The 15788-nt window shown below is 44.8% G+C and overlaps 1 protein-coding gene across 1 annotated transcript; it reads left to right on the plus strand.

Moving 5' to 3' along the window:
* Positions 1-8383: 8383 nt before the first annotated feature.
* Positions 8384-15300, plus strand: LOC110496370 (activity-dependent neuroprotective protein 2a-like). The gene is made up of 4 exons (XM_021572231.3): positions 8384-8868; positions 10309-10430; positions 10742-10840; positions 11224-15300. The coding sequence occupies exons 2-4, from the start codon at positions 10323-10325 to the stop codon at positions 13882-13884; spliced, it is 2868 nt and encodes a 955-aa protein (XP_021427906.3). The 5' UTR covers positions 8384-8868; positions 10309-10322; the 3' UTR covers positions 13885-15300.
* The last annotated feature ends 488 nt before the right edge of the window (positions 15301-15788 follow it).

The following is a 15788-nucleotide window of genomic DNA, read 5'->3' on the forward strand; positions in this document are numbered from 1 at the left end:
AACAAGTCTATATACGTTGTGAGCAAATGAGGTGAGATAAGGGAGGTAAAGGCAAAAAAAGCCATGGTGGCAAAGTAAATACAATATAGCAAGTAAAACACTGGAATGTTAGATTTGCAATGGAAGAATGTGCAAACTAGAAATAAAAATAATGGGGTGCAAAGGAGCAAAATGAATTATTAATTAAATACAGTAGGGAAAGAGGTAGTTGTTTGGGCTAAATTATAGGTGGGCTATGTACAGGTGCAGTAATCTGTGAGCTGCTCTGACAGTTGGTGCTTAAAGCTAGTGAGGGAGATAAGTGTTTCCAGTTTCAGAGATTTTTGTAGGTCGTTCCAGTCATTGGCAACAGAGAACTGGAAGGAAAGGCGGCCAAAGAAAGAATTGGTTTTGGGGGTGACTAGAGAGATATACCTGCTGGAGCGTGTGCTACAGGTGGGAGATGCTATGGTGACCAGCGAGCTGAGATAAGGGGGACTTTACCTAGCAGGGTCTTGTAGATGACATGGAGCCAGTGGGTTTGGCGACGAGTATGAAGCGAGGGCCAGCCAACGAGAGTGTACAGGTCGCAATGGTGGGTAGTATATGGGGCTTTAGTGACAAAACGGATTGCACTGTGATAGACTGCATCCAATTTGTTGAGTAGGGTACTTCTCGACTGATGTCTTCATATGTTGCTTCAATGTATCCACATAATTTTCCCTCCTCGTGATGCCATCTATTTTGTGAAGTGCACCAGTCTCTCAAATCAAATCAAATCAAATGTATTTATATAGCCCTTCGTACATCAGCTGATATCTCAAAGTGCTGTACAGAAACCCAGCCTAAAGCCCCAAACAGCAAGCAATGCAGGTGTAGAAGCACGGTGGCTAGGAAAAACTCCCTAGAAAGGCCAAAACCCAGGAAGAAACCTAGAGAGGAACCAGGCTATGTGGGGTGGCCAGTCCTCTTCTGGCTGTGCCGGGTGGAGATTATAACAGAACATGGCCAAGATGTTCAAAAGTTCATAAATGACCAGCATGGTCGAATAATAATAAGGCAGAACAGTTGAAACTGGAGCAGCAGCACGGTCAGGTGGACTGGGGACAGCAAGGAGTCATCATGTCAGGTAGTCCTGGGGCATGGTCCTAGGGCTCAGGTCAGTTGAAACTGGAGCAGCAGCACGGCCAGGTGGACTGGGGACAGCAAGGAGTCATCATGTCAGGTAGTCCTGGGGCATGGTCCTAGGGCTCAGGTCCTCCGAGAGAGAGAGAAAGAAGGAGAGAGTTAGAGAACGCACACTTAGATTCACACAGGACACCGAATAGGACAGGAGAAGTACTCCAGATATAACAAACTGACCCTAGCCCCCCGACACATAAACTACTGCAGCATAGATACTGGAGGCTGAGACAGGAGGGGTCAGGAGACACTGTGGCCCCATCCGAGGACACCCCCGGACAGGGCCAAACAGGAAGGATATAACCCCACCCACTTTGCCAAAGCACAGCCCCCACACCACTAGAGGGATATCTTCAACCACCAACTTACCATCCTGAGACAAGGCTGAGTATAGCCCACAAAGACCTCCGCCACGGCACAACCCAAGGGGGGGGGGGGGGGTCAGACAGGATGACCACATCAGTGAATCAACCCACTCAGGTGACGCACCCCCTCCAGGGACGGCATGAGAGAGCCCCAGTAAGCCAGTGACTCAGCCCCTGTAATAGGGTTAGAGGCAGAGAATCACAGTGGAAAGAGGGGAACCGGCCAGACAGAGACAGCAAGGGCGGTTCGTTGCTCCAGAGCCATTCCGTTCACCTTCCGACTCCTGGGCCAAACTACACTCAATCATATGACCCACTGAAGAGATGAGTCTTCAGTAAAGACTTAAAGGTTGAGACCGAGTTTACGTCTCTGACATGGGTAGGCAGACCGTTCCATAAAAATGGAGCTCTATAGGAGAAAGCCCTGCCTCCAGCTGTTTGCTTAGAAATTCTAGAGACAATTAGGAGGCCTGCGTCTTGTGACCGTAGCGTACGTGTAGGTATGTACGGCAAGACCAAATCAGAGAGATAGGTAGGAGCAAGCCCATGTAATAATGCTTTGTAGGTTAGCAGTAAAACCTTGAAATCAGCACTTGCTTTGACAGGAAGCCAGTGTAGAGAGGCTAGCACTGGAGTAATATGATCAAATGTTTTGGTTCTAGTCAGGATTCTAGCAGCCGTATTTAGCACTAACTGAAGTTTATTTAGTGCTTTATCCGGGTAGCCGGAAAGTAGAGCATTGCAGTAGTCTAACCTAGAAGTGACAAAAGCATGGATTAATTTTTCTGCATCATTTTTGGACAGAAAGTTTCTGATTTTTGCAATGTTACGTAGATGGAAAAAAGCTGTCCTTGAAATGGTCTTGATATGTTCTTCAAAAGAGAGATCAGGGTCCAGAGTAACGCCGAGGTCCTTCACAGTTTTATTTGAGACGACTGTACAACCATTAAGATTAATTTTCAGATTCAACAGAAGATCTCTTTGTTTCTTGGGACCTAGAACAAGCATCTCTGTTTTGTCCGAGTTTAAAAGTAGAAAGTTTGCAGCCATCCACTTCCTTATGTCTGAAACAGATGCTTCTAGCAAGGGCAATTTTGGGGCTTCACCATGTTTCATTGAAATGTACAGCTGTGTGTCATCCGCATAGCAGTGAAAGTTAACATTATGTTTTCGAATAACATCCCCAAGAGGTAAAATATATAGTGAAAACAATAGTGGTCCTAAAACGGAACCTTGAGGAACACCGAAATTTACAGTTGATTTGTCAGAGGACAAACCATTCACAGAGACAAACTGATATCTTTCCGACAGATAAGATCTAAACCAGGCCAGAACTTGTCCGTGTAGACCAATTTGGGTTTCCAATCTCTCCAAAAGAATGTGGTGATCGATGGTATCAAAAGCAGCACTAAGGTCTAGGAGCACGAGGACAGATGCAGAGCCTCGGTCCGATGCCATTAAAATGTAATTTACCACCTTCACAAGTGCCGTCTCAGTGCTATGATGGGGTCTAAAACCAGACTGAAGCATTTCATATACATTGTTTGTCTTCAGGAAGGCAGTGAGTTGTTGCGCAACAGCCTTTTCTAAAATTTTTGAGAGGAATGGAAGATTCGATATAGGCCGATTGTTTTTTATATTTTCTGATTCAAGGCTTTATTACTGCCACTTTTAGTGAGTTTGGTACACATCCGGTGGATAGAGAGCCGTTTATTATGTTCAACATAGGAGGGCCAAGCACAGGAAGCAGCTCTTTCAGTAGTTTAGTTGGAATAGGGTCCAGTATGCAGCTTGAAGGTTTAGAGGCCATGATTATTTTCATCATTGTGTCAAGAGATATAGTACTAAAACACTTGAGCGTCTCTCTTGATCCTAGGTCCTGGCAGAGTTGTGCAGACTCAGGACAACTGAGCTTTGAAGGAATACGCAGATTTAAGGAGGAGTCCGTAATTTGCTTTCTAATAATCATAATCTTTTCCTCAAAGAAGTTCATGAATTTATCACTGCTAAAGTGAAAGTCATCCTCTCTTGAGGAATGCTGCTTTTTAGTTAGCTTTGCGACAGTATCAAAAAGGAAGTTCGGATTGTTCTTATTTTCCTCAATTAAGTTAGAAAAATAGGATGATCGAGCAGCAGTAAGGGCTCTTCGGTACTGCACAGTACTGTCTTTCCAAGCTAGTCGGAAGACTTCCAGTTTTGTGTGGCGCCATTTCTGTTCCAATTTTCTGGAAGCTTGCTTCAGAGCTCGGGTATTTTCTGTGTACCAGGGAGCTAGTTTCTTATGAGAAATGTTTTTAGTATTTAGGGGTGAAACTGCATCTAGGGTATTGCGCAAGGTTAAATTGAGTTCCTCAGTTAGGTGGTTAACTGATTTTTGTCCTCTGGCGTCCTTGGGTAGACAGAGGGAATCTGGAAGGACATCAAGGAATCTTTGTGTTGTCTGTGAATTTATAGCCCGACTTTTGATGATCCTTGGTTGGGGTCTGAGCAGATTATTTTTTGCGATTGCAAACGCAATAAAATGGTGGTCCGATAGTCCAGGATTATGAGGAAAAACATTAAGATCCACAACATTTATTCCATGGGACAAAACTAGGTCCAGCGTATGACTGTGACAGTGAGTGGGTCCAGAGACATGTTGGACAAAACCCACTGAGTTGATGATGGCTCCGAAAGCCTTTTGGAGTGGGTCTGTGGACTTTTCCATGTGAATATTAAAGTCACCAAAGATTAGAATATTATCTGCTATGACTACAAGGTCTGATAGGAATTCAGGGAACTCAGTGAGGAACGCTGTATATGGCCCAGGAGGCCTGTAAACAGTAGCTATAAAACAGTGATTGAGTAGGCTGCATAGATTTCATGACTAGAAGCTCAAAAGACGAAAACGTCTTTTTTTTTTTTTGTAAATTGAAATTTGCTATCGTAAATGTTAGCAACACCTCCGCCTTTGCGGGATGCACGGGGGATATGGTCACTAGTGTAGCCAGGAGGTGAGGCCTCATTTAACACAGTAAATTCATCAGGCTTAAGCCATGTTTCAGTCAGGCCAATCACATCAAGATTATGATCAGTGATTAATTAGTTCATTGACTATAATTGCCTTTGAAGTAAGGGATCTAACATTAAGTAGCCCTATTTGGAGATGTGAGGTATCATGATCTCTTTCAATAATGACAGGAATGGAGGTGGTCTTCATCCTAGTGAGATTGCTAAGGCGAACACCGCCATGTTTAGTTTTGCCCAACCTAGGTCGAGGCACAGACACAGTCTCAATGGTGATAGCTGAGCTGACTACACTGACTGTGAGAGCACCCCTCCAGCTAGGATGGAGTCCGTCACTCCTCAGCAGGTCAGGCTTGGTCCTGTTTGTGGGTGAGTCCCAGAAAGAGGGCCAATTATCTACAAATTCTATCTTTTGGGAGGGGCAGAAAACAGTTTTCAACCAGCGATTGAGTTGTGAGACTCTGCTGTAGAGCTCATCACTCCCCCTAACTGGGAGGGGGCCAGAGACAATTACTCGATGCCGACACATCTTTCTAGCTGATTTACACGCAGAAGCTATGTTGCGCTTGGTGATCTCTGACTGTTTCATCCTAACATCGTTGGTGTCGACGTGGATAACAATATCTCTATACTCTCTACACTCGCCAGTTTTAGCTTTAGCCAGCACCATCTTCAGATTAGCCTTAACGTCGGTAGCCCTGCCCCCCGGTAAACAGTGTATGATCGCTGGATGATTCGTTTTAAGTCTAATACTGCGGGTAATGGAGTCGCCAATGACTAGAGTTTTCAATTTGTCAGAGCTAATGGTGGGAAGCTTCGGCGTCTCAGACCCCGTAACGGGAGGAGTAGAGACCAGAGAAGACTCGGCCTCTGACTCCGACCCGCTGGGGTTTCATCCTTTCCTACACTGAAATTACCCTTGCCTAGCGATTGCGTCTGAAGCTGGGCTTGTAGCACAGCTATCCTCGCCATAAGGCGAGTACAGCGACTGCAATTAGAAGGCATCATGTTAATGTTACTACTTAGCTTCGGCTGTTGGAGGTCCTGACGAATCGTGTCCAGATAAAGCGTCTGGAGTGAAAAAGTTGAGGAAAAAAAAACAAAATTATAAACGGTAATTAAAAAGTAAAAACCGTAAATGTGTCAGGTAGCAAAACAGGTTGGCAACAAAACGCACAGCAACTCGAAAACAAGTCTGCAAGTTGTGACCGGAAATGACATATCATAGGATATCCCTACCGGCCAAACCCTCCCTAACCCGGACGACGCTAGGCCAATTGTGCGTCGCCCCACAGACCTGCCGGTCGTGGCCGGCTGAGACAGAGCCTGGGCGCGAACCCTCAGTTAAGAACAAATTCTTATTTATAATGACTGCCTACCCCGGCCAAACTTGGACGACGCTGGGCCAATTGTGCGCCACCCTATGGTACTCCCAATCACGGCCGGATGTGAAACAGCTTGGATTCAAACCAGGTACTGTAGTGACGCCTCTTGCACTGAGATACAGTGCCTTAGTCCGCTGTGCCACTCGGGTTTGATGCTGATCATGTGAAGCACATCTGCAAGTTGTGACCGGAAATGACATATCATGGGATATCCCTACCGGCCAAACCCTCCCTAACCCGGACGACGCTAGGCCAATTGTGCGTCGCCCCACAGACCTGCCGGTCGTGGCCGGCTGAGACAGAGCCTGGGCGCGAATCCTCAGTTAAGAACAAATTCTTATTTATAATGACTGCCTACCCCGGCCAAACTTGGACGACGCTGGGCCAATTGTGCGCCACCCTATGGTACTCCCAATCACGGCCGGATGTGAAACAGCTTGGATTCAAACCGGGAACTGTAGTGACGCCTCTTGCACTGAGATACAGTGCCTTAGTCCGCTGCGCCACTCGGGTTTGATGCTGATCATGTGAAGCACATCTGCAAGTTGTGACCGGAAATGACATATCATGGGATATCCCTACCGGCCAAACCCTCCCTAACCCGGACGACGCTAGGCCAATTGTGCGTCGCCCCACAGACCTGCCGGTCGTGGCCGGCTGAGACAGAGCCTGGGCGCGAACCCTCAGTTAAGAACAAATTCTTATTTATAATGACTGCCTACCCCGGCCAAACTTGGACGACGCTGGGCCAATTGTGCGCCACCCTATGGTACTCCCAATCACGGCCGGATGTGAAACAGCTTGGATTCAAACCAGGAACTGTAGTGACGCCTCTTGCACTGAGATACAGTGCCTTAGTCCGCTGCGCCACTCGGGTTTGATGCTGATCATGTGAAGCACATGCTCAAATGAAGGCTAGCCAGCTTCATCCTCACTGTTTTCAGTTTCCTTTTTGTGTTATTAAGATCCCTTGACCCACAACCTTATACACTTTTATAGTAATGCATGTCAACCATCATGTAAACTCCTATAAGTTGACCAGGCTATGTGTATGTTGTCCTGCAACACAAAACAAATGTCTGCTTCTGAAATGGCACCGTATATACTTCCTATATGGTGCAATATTTTTGACCAGGGCAAGTAGTGCCCTATATAGGGAATAGGGTGCCATTTCAGATGCAGTCAAGCAAATTATGACAGCTTAAGATCAAGACATAGGCCCAGATGACCTATTGACCCTGGTAGTAAATGCAACCCAGACACCAAATCCTCTGACAGGAAGATGAGCAAAACTTTGTGAATGCATTCTGCTACAGTACTTAGTTTGTCACTTCTGAAACAATGTACACCAGGGGTGTACACCTCCGCGGAGGGCATAGTGTCTGCACGTTTTAGTTCTTTCCTTTAAATTAAGACCTAGACAACCAGGTGAGGGGAGTTCCTCACCTGGTCATCAATCAAATACAAGGAAGAAGCGAAAACCCCCAGACACTCGGCCCACCGTGGAATGAGTTTGCCACAATGTACACTGTCATCTCGCTACCATGACTGGCCCCTTGTTCACATATGACGCATATTGAGTAATTTCACAGTCAACGCCATTGAGTATTGCTCTTGAAAATACATTTCCATCATGATGAATACAATAATACGTAAAGAATGCTGAGTTTTTCTTTGAGGAGATAACAGTAGCCTGTAACAATTTTGGGCTAGGTCAGCAATATTAGTGTTGGCCTCCAGGGGGCGATCACAGTTGGCCAGAAGTTATTTATTTTCAACTGAAGGTGGCGATGCAACTGTTGACAATAGAACCCTGACTATAGGACTGAAAGTTGAGGAAAGTCCAACTTTACGAAATGTATCAGCAACATGTTAACCAATTGGGTTGAATTGTTTGATTTGTGCAAATGAAAGGCATATGCGCAAAAATAGTTGATAAGGTTGTTTTAAGGGCCTTCAAGAGATGGTCGCCTAGTGACTGGTGAGTGACTACGGCATTAGGGCACCAAATCAAGACATTTACAAGCATATATGATGAACCATTTGTAAATCTGTGTTTATGTCTTGTTACCGAAGATAGTTTTACCGAATGCTGGTGATTGAATAGCTTTACATGGCGAGCCAAATTTCACTGGGGCTAGACCTTTGGATTTATTATTTTTTGCATAACATTCAAAATATAACGATAAAAATTGTTATTCTTGATTTTTACCTTTGCAATACCAATGCAAATTTTTTTTTTGCCATTAATTCATTATCATAAAGATTGCTATGTACTCACGTTCTTACAAAAACATTTTCTTCAAATAATGGACTGGAAGAGTCGTCTACTATTGGCTGATGAACTGTGGCATGATATGACGTCACCATACTCTCTTTGGCCCTCCCCTTTGCCTCAATTTCCGGACAGCCTATTGGTTGTTTTGAATTGTACCATGTGACTAGCTAGCTTTTTCCATAGCCTTCATTTTGTCTGTAGCCACTCCCACATCTCTTTAGTGCTCTTATATAAATGTTTATTAGCCCAATTAACTAATCAATTAAGTGTGAAATGGATTTAAATCTCTACGAACCTTCCAACTATGTTTGGAACATTCCTCAATTTAGTCCACGGCTAACTTCAATCTCATTGGTCACCTTCCGTATATGCTAATTAGGACCCAAACGTCATGTCCTGAACACAGCGCCATTTTTTTTTATATACTTCAGGAGGAGGGTGAAACAGCATAATACACCAATTATTTCACTTTAATGTAAATCATTTTTTCCTGAATTAACTTTGGCGGCTGCATGTTGTCTGGAGAGGTAAGTGGCAGAGCATTGTCCAGGTGGATTGATTGCACACTTCCGTGACACCGAGACTGAAGCGCTTGCGGATTGGTGAAACTATCCAGATTGGGAAAAAAAGACGCGACAGCCATCCTTTTATAACCGGAGACGCCAAAGCAAAGGTAATTTTATGTCATGTGAGCATCCTCAACAGTTCATCACAAATCTACACCTATTGTAGCCATTGTCAACAGTTGCGCAGATGCGCTGTCACAAATCAGCCAACCAGGCATGTGTGTATGCAGTTCAACCAATGATTTATCATTGCGTTCAACACAACTAGCTAGCATTTTAGCTAATGTGTTTTTATTCCCGCCAATGCGTACAATTCGATGGGTTTAGTTAGTTATCCGGTCCCCCGGCCGCTTTTGATTACAGTTGATTGCACAGACGTCCCATTCGAATGGTAGTTGCCCTTTCAACTTCCATGGTAGTTTCTGTGCCTACCTAAATGGTGACCACGGGTAACTGCGAATCAGGATTTAATTCCGAAGAGGGAGTCTGGAAAACGTCTACCACATCCAGGGAAAGCACCAGGAACACAAATGATCAACTCCCGAGTCAGGGAAGCAAGTAACTTTCGTTAGCCAGCTAGTGATGAAAAAAAGCAATACTGGACCTTTTGTACACACAAAATACACACAAAATACTTGAATGAGGATCCATTACAGATTTTTAGAACTGATGTTCAGAGTCATTTTTTTAGTGGTCAGAAATGTACATGTATGTTTTTGAAAGTAACATTTGACTGCCAGTTGCGTATCCGTGTGACAATGTCCAAATTGGTTCACGCCAAAAAGTATTTTAAGTATGAGGCAGGTAACTTTTTTTTTATCGCGGTTTAGTGAAATTACTATGAACCTTATTCAAAATGTAATAGCGAGAATAAAAGGAATTTGTGTTTTTCAATTGAAATGCCAGATTATGATTACCGAAGTAACTAAATAATAACAATTATTTTCTTGTCAATTTGGGAATCATTCGACCTTTTTATATTAACATGCATTGTAATGTCACACCAGATGACACATTCAAGGCACCAATACATGAAATTGTATATAAACTAAACATTTAAGGTGGCCGTTGTTTAGACATTATTTTTTCACCTTTGTTTTGGCCGTATGGCAACTACCCAATTGTTCATGTTATCTTGCAGTGTGTTTTGATTTGGAGAGTAGCTATATTAGCTAAAGGATGATGCTGGGTGAGTGTAGCTATATTAGCTAAAGGATGATGCTGGGTGAGTGTAACGTTATCTAGCTTCATGAATGCATTTACAATTCTTAAGATGATGTCACTAGGTTATATGGGCCATAAACACATGAATCCATAGGCTACATTCATGGGTAGTGTATTTTCATTTAGGCCTATCCATGTTAACAATTTGAAATGGACCCAGGTTGTTATACTAACCATGTCCCCAGGCTTATTGTTATGGTACTTTTATGCACAGTTTACACAAATGGCTAATAGGCTAACAGATCTGGGATAACTGAGTTAATAAGTCTAAAGTGTACTGTAGGTTATATTACCTGGCCTAACAAGATGCCTCTCTCTTTTAGGAAGCTGAGGAACAATGTATCAAGTCCCTGTTGGAAACTTGGAAAACATCAGAAAAACAAGGAGAAAAGTTAAACATATTTTGAGTGACTTTGGACTGGAGAATTGTAAAGTCCTTCTGGAAGTAGGTATTTCTTGTGCAATTTTTACGTTTAAAACTATCAGATCAGTGTAGCAACTATTGTTTGTCGGCTAGATGAATGCCTAATTATTGCCATTTTACCCATTGTTTAGAGTCATGATTGTACTTTTCCCATAACTTTTAAAGACTGTGTCCCATGTGGCACCTTGTTCCCTATGGGCTATATAGAAGTGTACTATAAAGGGGATAAGATGCCATTTGGGATGCATGACAGTGAATGATCAGAGATCATTGATCAGTGTTGTTTTCTTCCTGTGATACTTAGCTGTATGTTGTCTGTCACCATCTTCCAGGAGCTGAAGAAGGAAAAAAATTTGGATTCTGATGAGGTGTTCCAGGAGACCGAGTGGGTGGACTTCAGTGAGCCCTTTCCAGGCAAGAGAAAGAAAAAGGTACAATAGCACCTGGAAAGATTAGCTAGTCTGATGGGGATGTCAACAAACCAAGCAAGTGTTTAATTTGAAACAGAATAGTTTATAATTCAACTGATTGATTAAATGTGCCAATATTTCTGGGGTCTGTCAAAATGAATAGCTGTGTGTGTGTGTTTAATTTTTTTTTTTTAAATACATGTTGATTCAGTTCTTACTGAATCAACTGAAATGGATGCCTATTCCCCAAATTCCCACCCTATCCCCATAGGGCTCTGACAAAAGTGGTGCACTATGTAGGGCACACCCTTTCAGACAAAAAAAACGAACATTCATTCCTTAGAGTGAGGTAAATAATCTTATTTTGCTAATCACTCTTGTTGACTGTGCATTTTCTTCCCCAGTGGCCATACCGCACACGGCTGTTGTGCTGCACCCTCTGTAAGTACTCTACACGGAACTGGTACTCCTACAAGAGTCATCTGCAGCGGAACCATGAGTATGAGAGGAAACTGTGTGTCCTGGCTCCCTGCCAGATCTGCCCCTTTGTCGCCCACCCCCGAGTCCTCAAGAAGCACCTCCTCCTCTTCCATGGCTCTCCGAACGTGGACCAGGATGCAGAGTCTCTGCATTCAACTACCAAGAAAGGGGACCGGTTTAAGTGTCGTAAGTGCCGATATGTGGACTCAAACCTGTTCTCAATGAAGAAGCACGTCCTGCTTAACCACCTGGAGAAGCTGTGGCACCACTTCTCAGGACGGATACCAGACACTAAGTTCCCCCATACAGCCTCCAGGCAGTTCTGTAAGGTGTGTAAGATGGCCATCGAAAGCACGGAGCACATGCTGCACCATATCCTGTCCTCTCCCACTCACCAGTGGGCCTGCGCTCAGATAAGGACCTGGATCTTAGAGAACACTCAGTACACCAAGCCTTCAAATTACCAAACACTGGCCCCTAAAAACCAGCTGCCACAGGTATCCAGTCCTGAGCAGCTGGCCGGGGCCAAACAGAGCTTCCTCCCCCCACAGTCTTCAACCCTGGTTCATATGGCCGGTGCTAATGCTAAAGGCCTCCTCCAGCCTGGTGCTACTGTCAACCTGCAGAGTGCTATGCCACAGGGGGCCATCTCAGCCACCATGCCCATCGGCCAGACCATGGTCAGACTGCCCTCTGGCACCTCGCTACCTGGTGCTCCTCACAACCAGGTGCCTTTCATAGGGGTCCAAGGTCAGCAGCAGCCCCAGCAGGTCTTCCTGCCCCCGAGGGTGCAGATCAGCATTCCAGGGATGTCCCAGTCCCTCATGATGACTCAGCGCCTCCCCCTGAACCATGGGACCCCCCAGAGTACCATTCTCCAGAGCACCCCTCAGGGCACCATGCTGACCTCCCAGTCCCTCCTCAGCCACCTCATCCCCACAGGCAACAAGGTCAACGGCATGCCCACCTACACCTTCGCAACACCAATGGGCATGCCCGGCCAGACGAGCAACGTCCAGCTGATGAGCAAGGCTCCTCAACCCATCAAACCAGCAGGTAACCCCGCTCTCAACGCCAAAGCCAAGAAGTGGATCACCTGTCCCATCTGTAATGAACTGCTCCCCTCCAATGTCTATGAGGCTCACCAGCAGGCTGCCCACAAGGCCCAGCCCAGAACAGCCAAGCAGCAGGGCCTGGCTGCCCGTGCTCCCTTCCTCAGGAAGATGCCTGACAAGACAGTCAAGTGTTTGAAGTGTAAGATCCTCCTGTCTGAGAAGGGCCTCTTTGAACACCTGCTGCACGGGCTCAACTGTCTCTACTGTCCTGGGATGTTCTACTCCATCCAACAACTGGTTGAACACACAAACACACAACACAACCCCACACAGAAGGCCAACTGTGACTTCATGAGGCGGGAGTATAGACTGTACACAGACGACAGCGGTAACCTTCTGTTCCCCTACTTTGACATTAACACCACGGCCCCCAAAGAAATCCTAGGAGACGCAGAACTGAAATTAGCTCTGGTCACGAACTCCCTGGACCTGATCTTCCTCAAGATGCAACCTGGTGGTAAACAGGAAGTGTGTCGGAACCCCAGTAAAACGATGCAGACCGACTGCCCCTTCTGTGAAGAGAAGTGTGTCACACTGGAGAACTACCGGGCCCATCTGAGTGGGAAGCACTGCATTGCGCCCACTGTCCATGCCATCCTCAAGACCTCAGCATTCAAATGCATCTACTGCAACGGCGTTTACACAGGCAAGACCACGCAGAAAGCTATAATCATCCATCTACAGCGGTGCCGCCGTGCACCCAAGACCCCTACAGATGCAGACAGTCTCCAGTCCACCCCCACCAACGGACGCCAGCAGCAGGTCATGGCCTTTAACCAGATGATCCAGGTGCCAGGTCGGTACTCTACCCAGCTCCCTCCCGTCCCCATGGCAGCGAAGCCCTCCGTCCCCATCCCCCACTCCTCCGAGTCACCTGCTGAGCTGCAGAGCAAGCTGAGGCTGGAGGCAGCCTTCAGGGAGGCCATGGAGGCCAACAAGAAAGAGAGGGATGCGCGGGCAGCCTTCCGCAAGCAACGAGAGAAGGAGAAACGAGAGCAGGCACCCCTGACTGACCCCTCTATTCAGCTAGCCCTGGACCCCAGTGGGATGGAGAAACGCCCCTCTGAGGAGCGGAAAGACTTCCTCACAAGATACTTTCACACCAAGCCGTATCCCACAAAGAAGGAGTCTGAGGAGCTCTCCAAGAGACTGTGGCTGACCCGGACTGAGGTGTCCACTCTGTTTGGAATGAAGCGCACCAAGTGCATGAAGGCGATCCAGAGGAACAGCCCTACCATCTTCATGGGCTTCAACATGACTGAGCTGAAGAAACTTAAGCACGACCTCATCATCCCAGATGTGGAACCTGCAGAACCTGAGAAGATGGCTGAAGTGGAACCAGAACAGGCAGGTTCTCCAGAAGCGGAACCAGCAGAACCAGAAATGTCTCTTCCAGAAGAAGATCCTTTAGAACCACATCAGGATGTTCCAGAGATGGATCCTTTAGAACCAGAGCCGGTGGCTGTCTGAGTTGTCACTTCAGAGTACATGTACAGTGTATATAGATCCCTTTACCTGGCTGACTGCAGCAGATTGCAGTGCCCTGAAATGTATACTTTTATATTGATGTTGAGCTGCCTGCTAGTGTTGTCAAGATTAAATGTCAACTTAATTTGAGGTGTTTACTTATTATTCTCCTTTTCGTAGAACTGTAATTCAAATGTTGACATTCTCACAGGCTACATGTTAGAACAAACCTCTGTATAAGTGTAAAAAAATATATATAAAGCCAGGAATTTATTAGTTCAACGAAGGGTATTGATTCTGAGTGACACTCCGTTTTCAGGGGTTGGTTCCGAGAGCTGTGTTACATACAACCAACACATGGTTAAATCCACCATTTTATTTCTAGGGGGCATCGTTTAGAGATGTTTTTCAGCCCATTGACCATGATTCAGTTTGAAGGATATTTTACTTGCTGCTTGTTTTGAAATACGGTCTTAACTGTTAAAGCTATAAAGTACACCTGTATTATGGAATACTCATACTATACAAACTGGGATAATTGATTACTGACTTTTTAAGCAACTAAACTATTAACTCTCCTGTTCAAAACTTAATGGACAGTATGTGTAAATGTTTATCAGAATACCTTTTTTCTGTTAGTGATGTCATTTTGTATGATAGTTACTGGCCACCGTTCTCAATAGAAACTCAAATCTATTATGTGTTTATGAGTCCATTGACCAGATGAGACCGAGTATAATCATAACTGTAAGATTCTGTCTAGCTTTTTCTTTTCAGAATGTGTATCAACAGCTGTGCTATTCTTTCCCTTTATTGAAACTACGTAATGGATCGTAATGAGTACGCTCAGATACTGAATTTTTCCATAGCCTCCATCACTTTCAACTTTGCTTTCCTCACCCTTGTTAATTTGCTGTTTTGTTTTGTCCACTCACTTTGTTGAATGTTAATATTTTTGGATAACAGAATACCTCACCTGGTGTTTTTACCATTATTTTCACATGTTAATTCATCTATGGCAAGGATGTCAAACTCACTCCATGGAGGGCTTAGACTAGAGTCTGCTGTTTTTTTTAATTTTCAATTAGGACCTAGACAACCAGGTGAGGGGGGCTCCTTACTAATTAGTGACTTTAATTCATCAGTCGAGTACAAGGTGGAGCGAAAACCTGCATACACTCGGCCCTCCTTGGAAGAAGTTTGACTAGTGTGCTATGAGTTTGTTCTTTTTTTGTCTTTGTTTCTACTACTTCCTGTCTCATTTGCAATTGATTGTTAGGTGTATGTACTGTATACCTGTTGGGTTTTCTATGTTTTCAGTCCTTGAGAAGCAAAAAATGTATTTAGTCTTGAAGGTTTGAGCCTGCTGATGCATTGTGGCAGAATTGTGCAGAATAAAAACTTTTTCCAATAAATACATATTTTACTTCTGCAACGTATTTCTTATGAATGGCTGTCCATCTGAGAAAGTTGGTCTCTATCAAAAGTGGGATATTCTAAAATCAAATAATGGCTAGCATTTATTTATATCTGTAGAAACAGAATTAGGATCTCTATCTGTGTAGCAATTAACTGTCTGACAAGTACAAAGGATAATTTAACCAAGATACACCACAGCCCGTCATAGTGGGCAGAATAAGCAGGGAGCTGGACAGAGCCAAGCACGAGCCTAGTGAGATCCTATTGGCGCGTTCTAGCATATATTTGCATATTTTCGTTCAGAGTAGCTGAAGTTCGCGTGTGCAATATCTCAATTCGCCTTTGCGCTCAGAAATAACGCAAAGAGTAAAGTCTACACAACGTAGTCCAATCTGTTCGTAACAGAATGCAGTTTGGGGAACAGAAAACTATTCAAGCGGATGCTTCACATCTATACATCCGGTGAAATATATATTTATTTTATTTTT

This window comes from Oncorhynchus mykiss, chromosome 18 (genome assembly GCF_057628025.1).
Source record: "Oncorhynchus mykiss isolate SJ-2025 chromosome 18, ASM5762802v1, whole genome shotgun sequence".
Classification (NCBI taxonomy): Eukaryota; Metazoa; Chordata; class Actinopteri; order Salmoniformes; family Salmonidae; genus Oncorhynchus; species Oncorhynchus mykiss.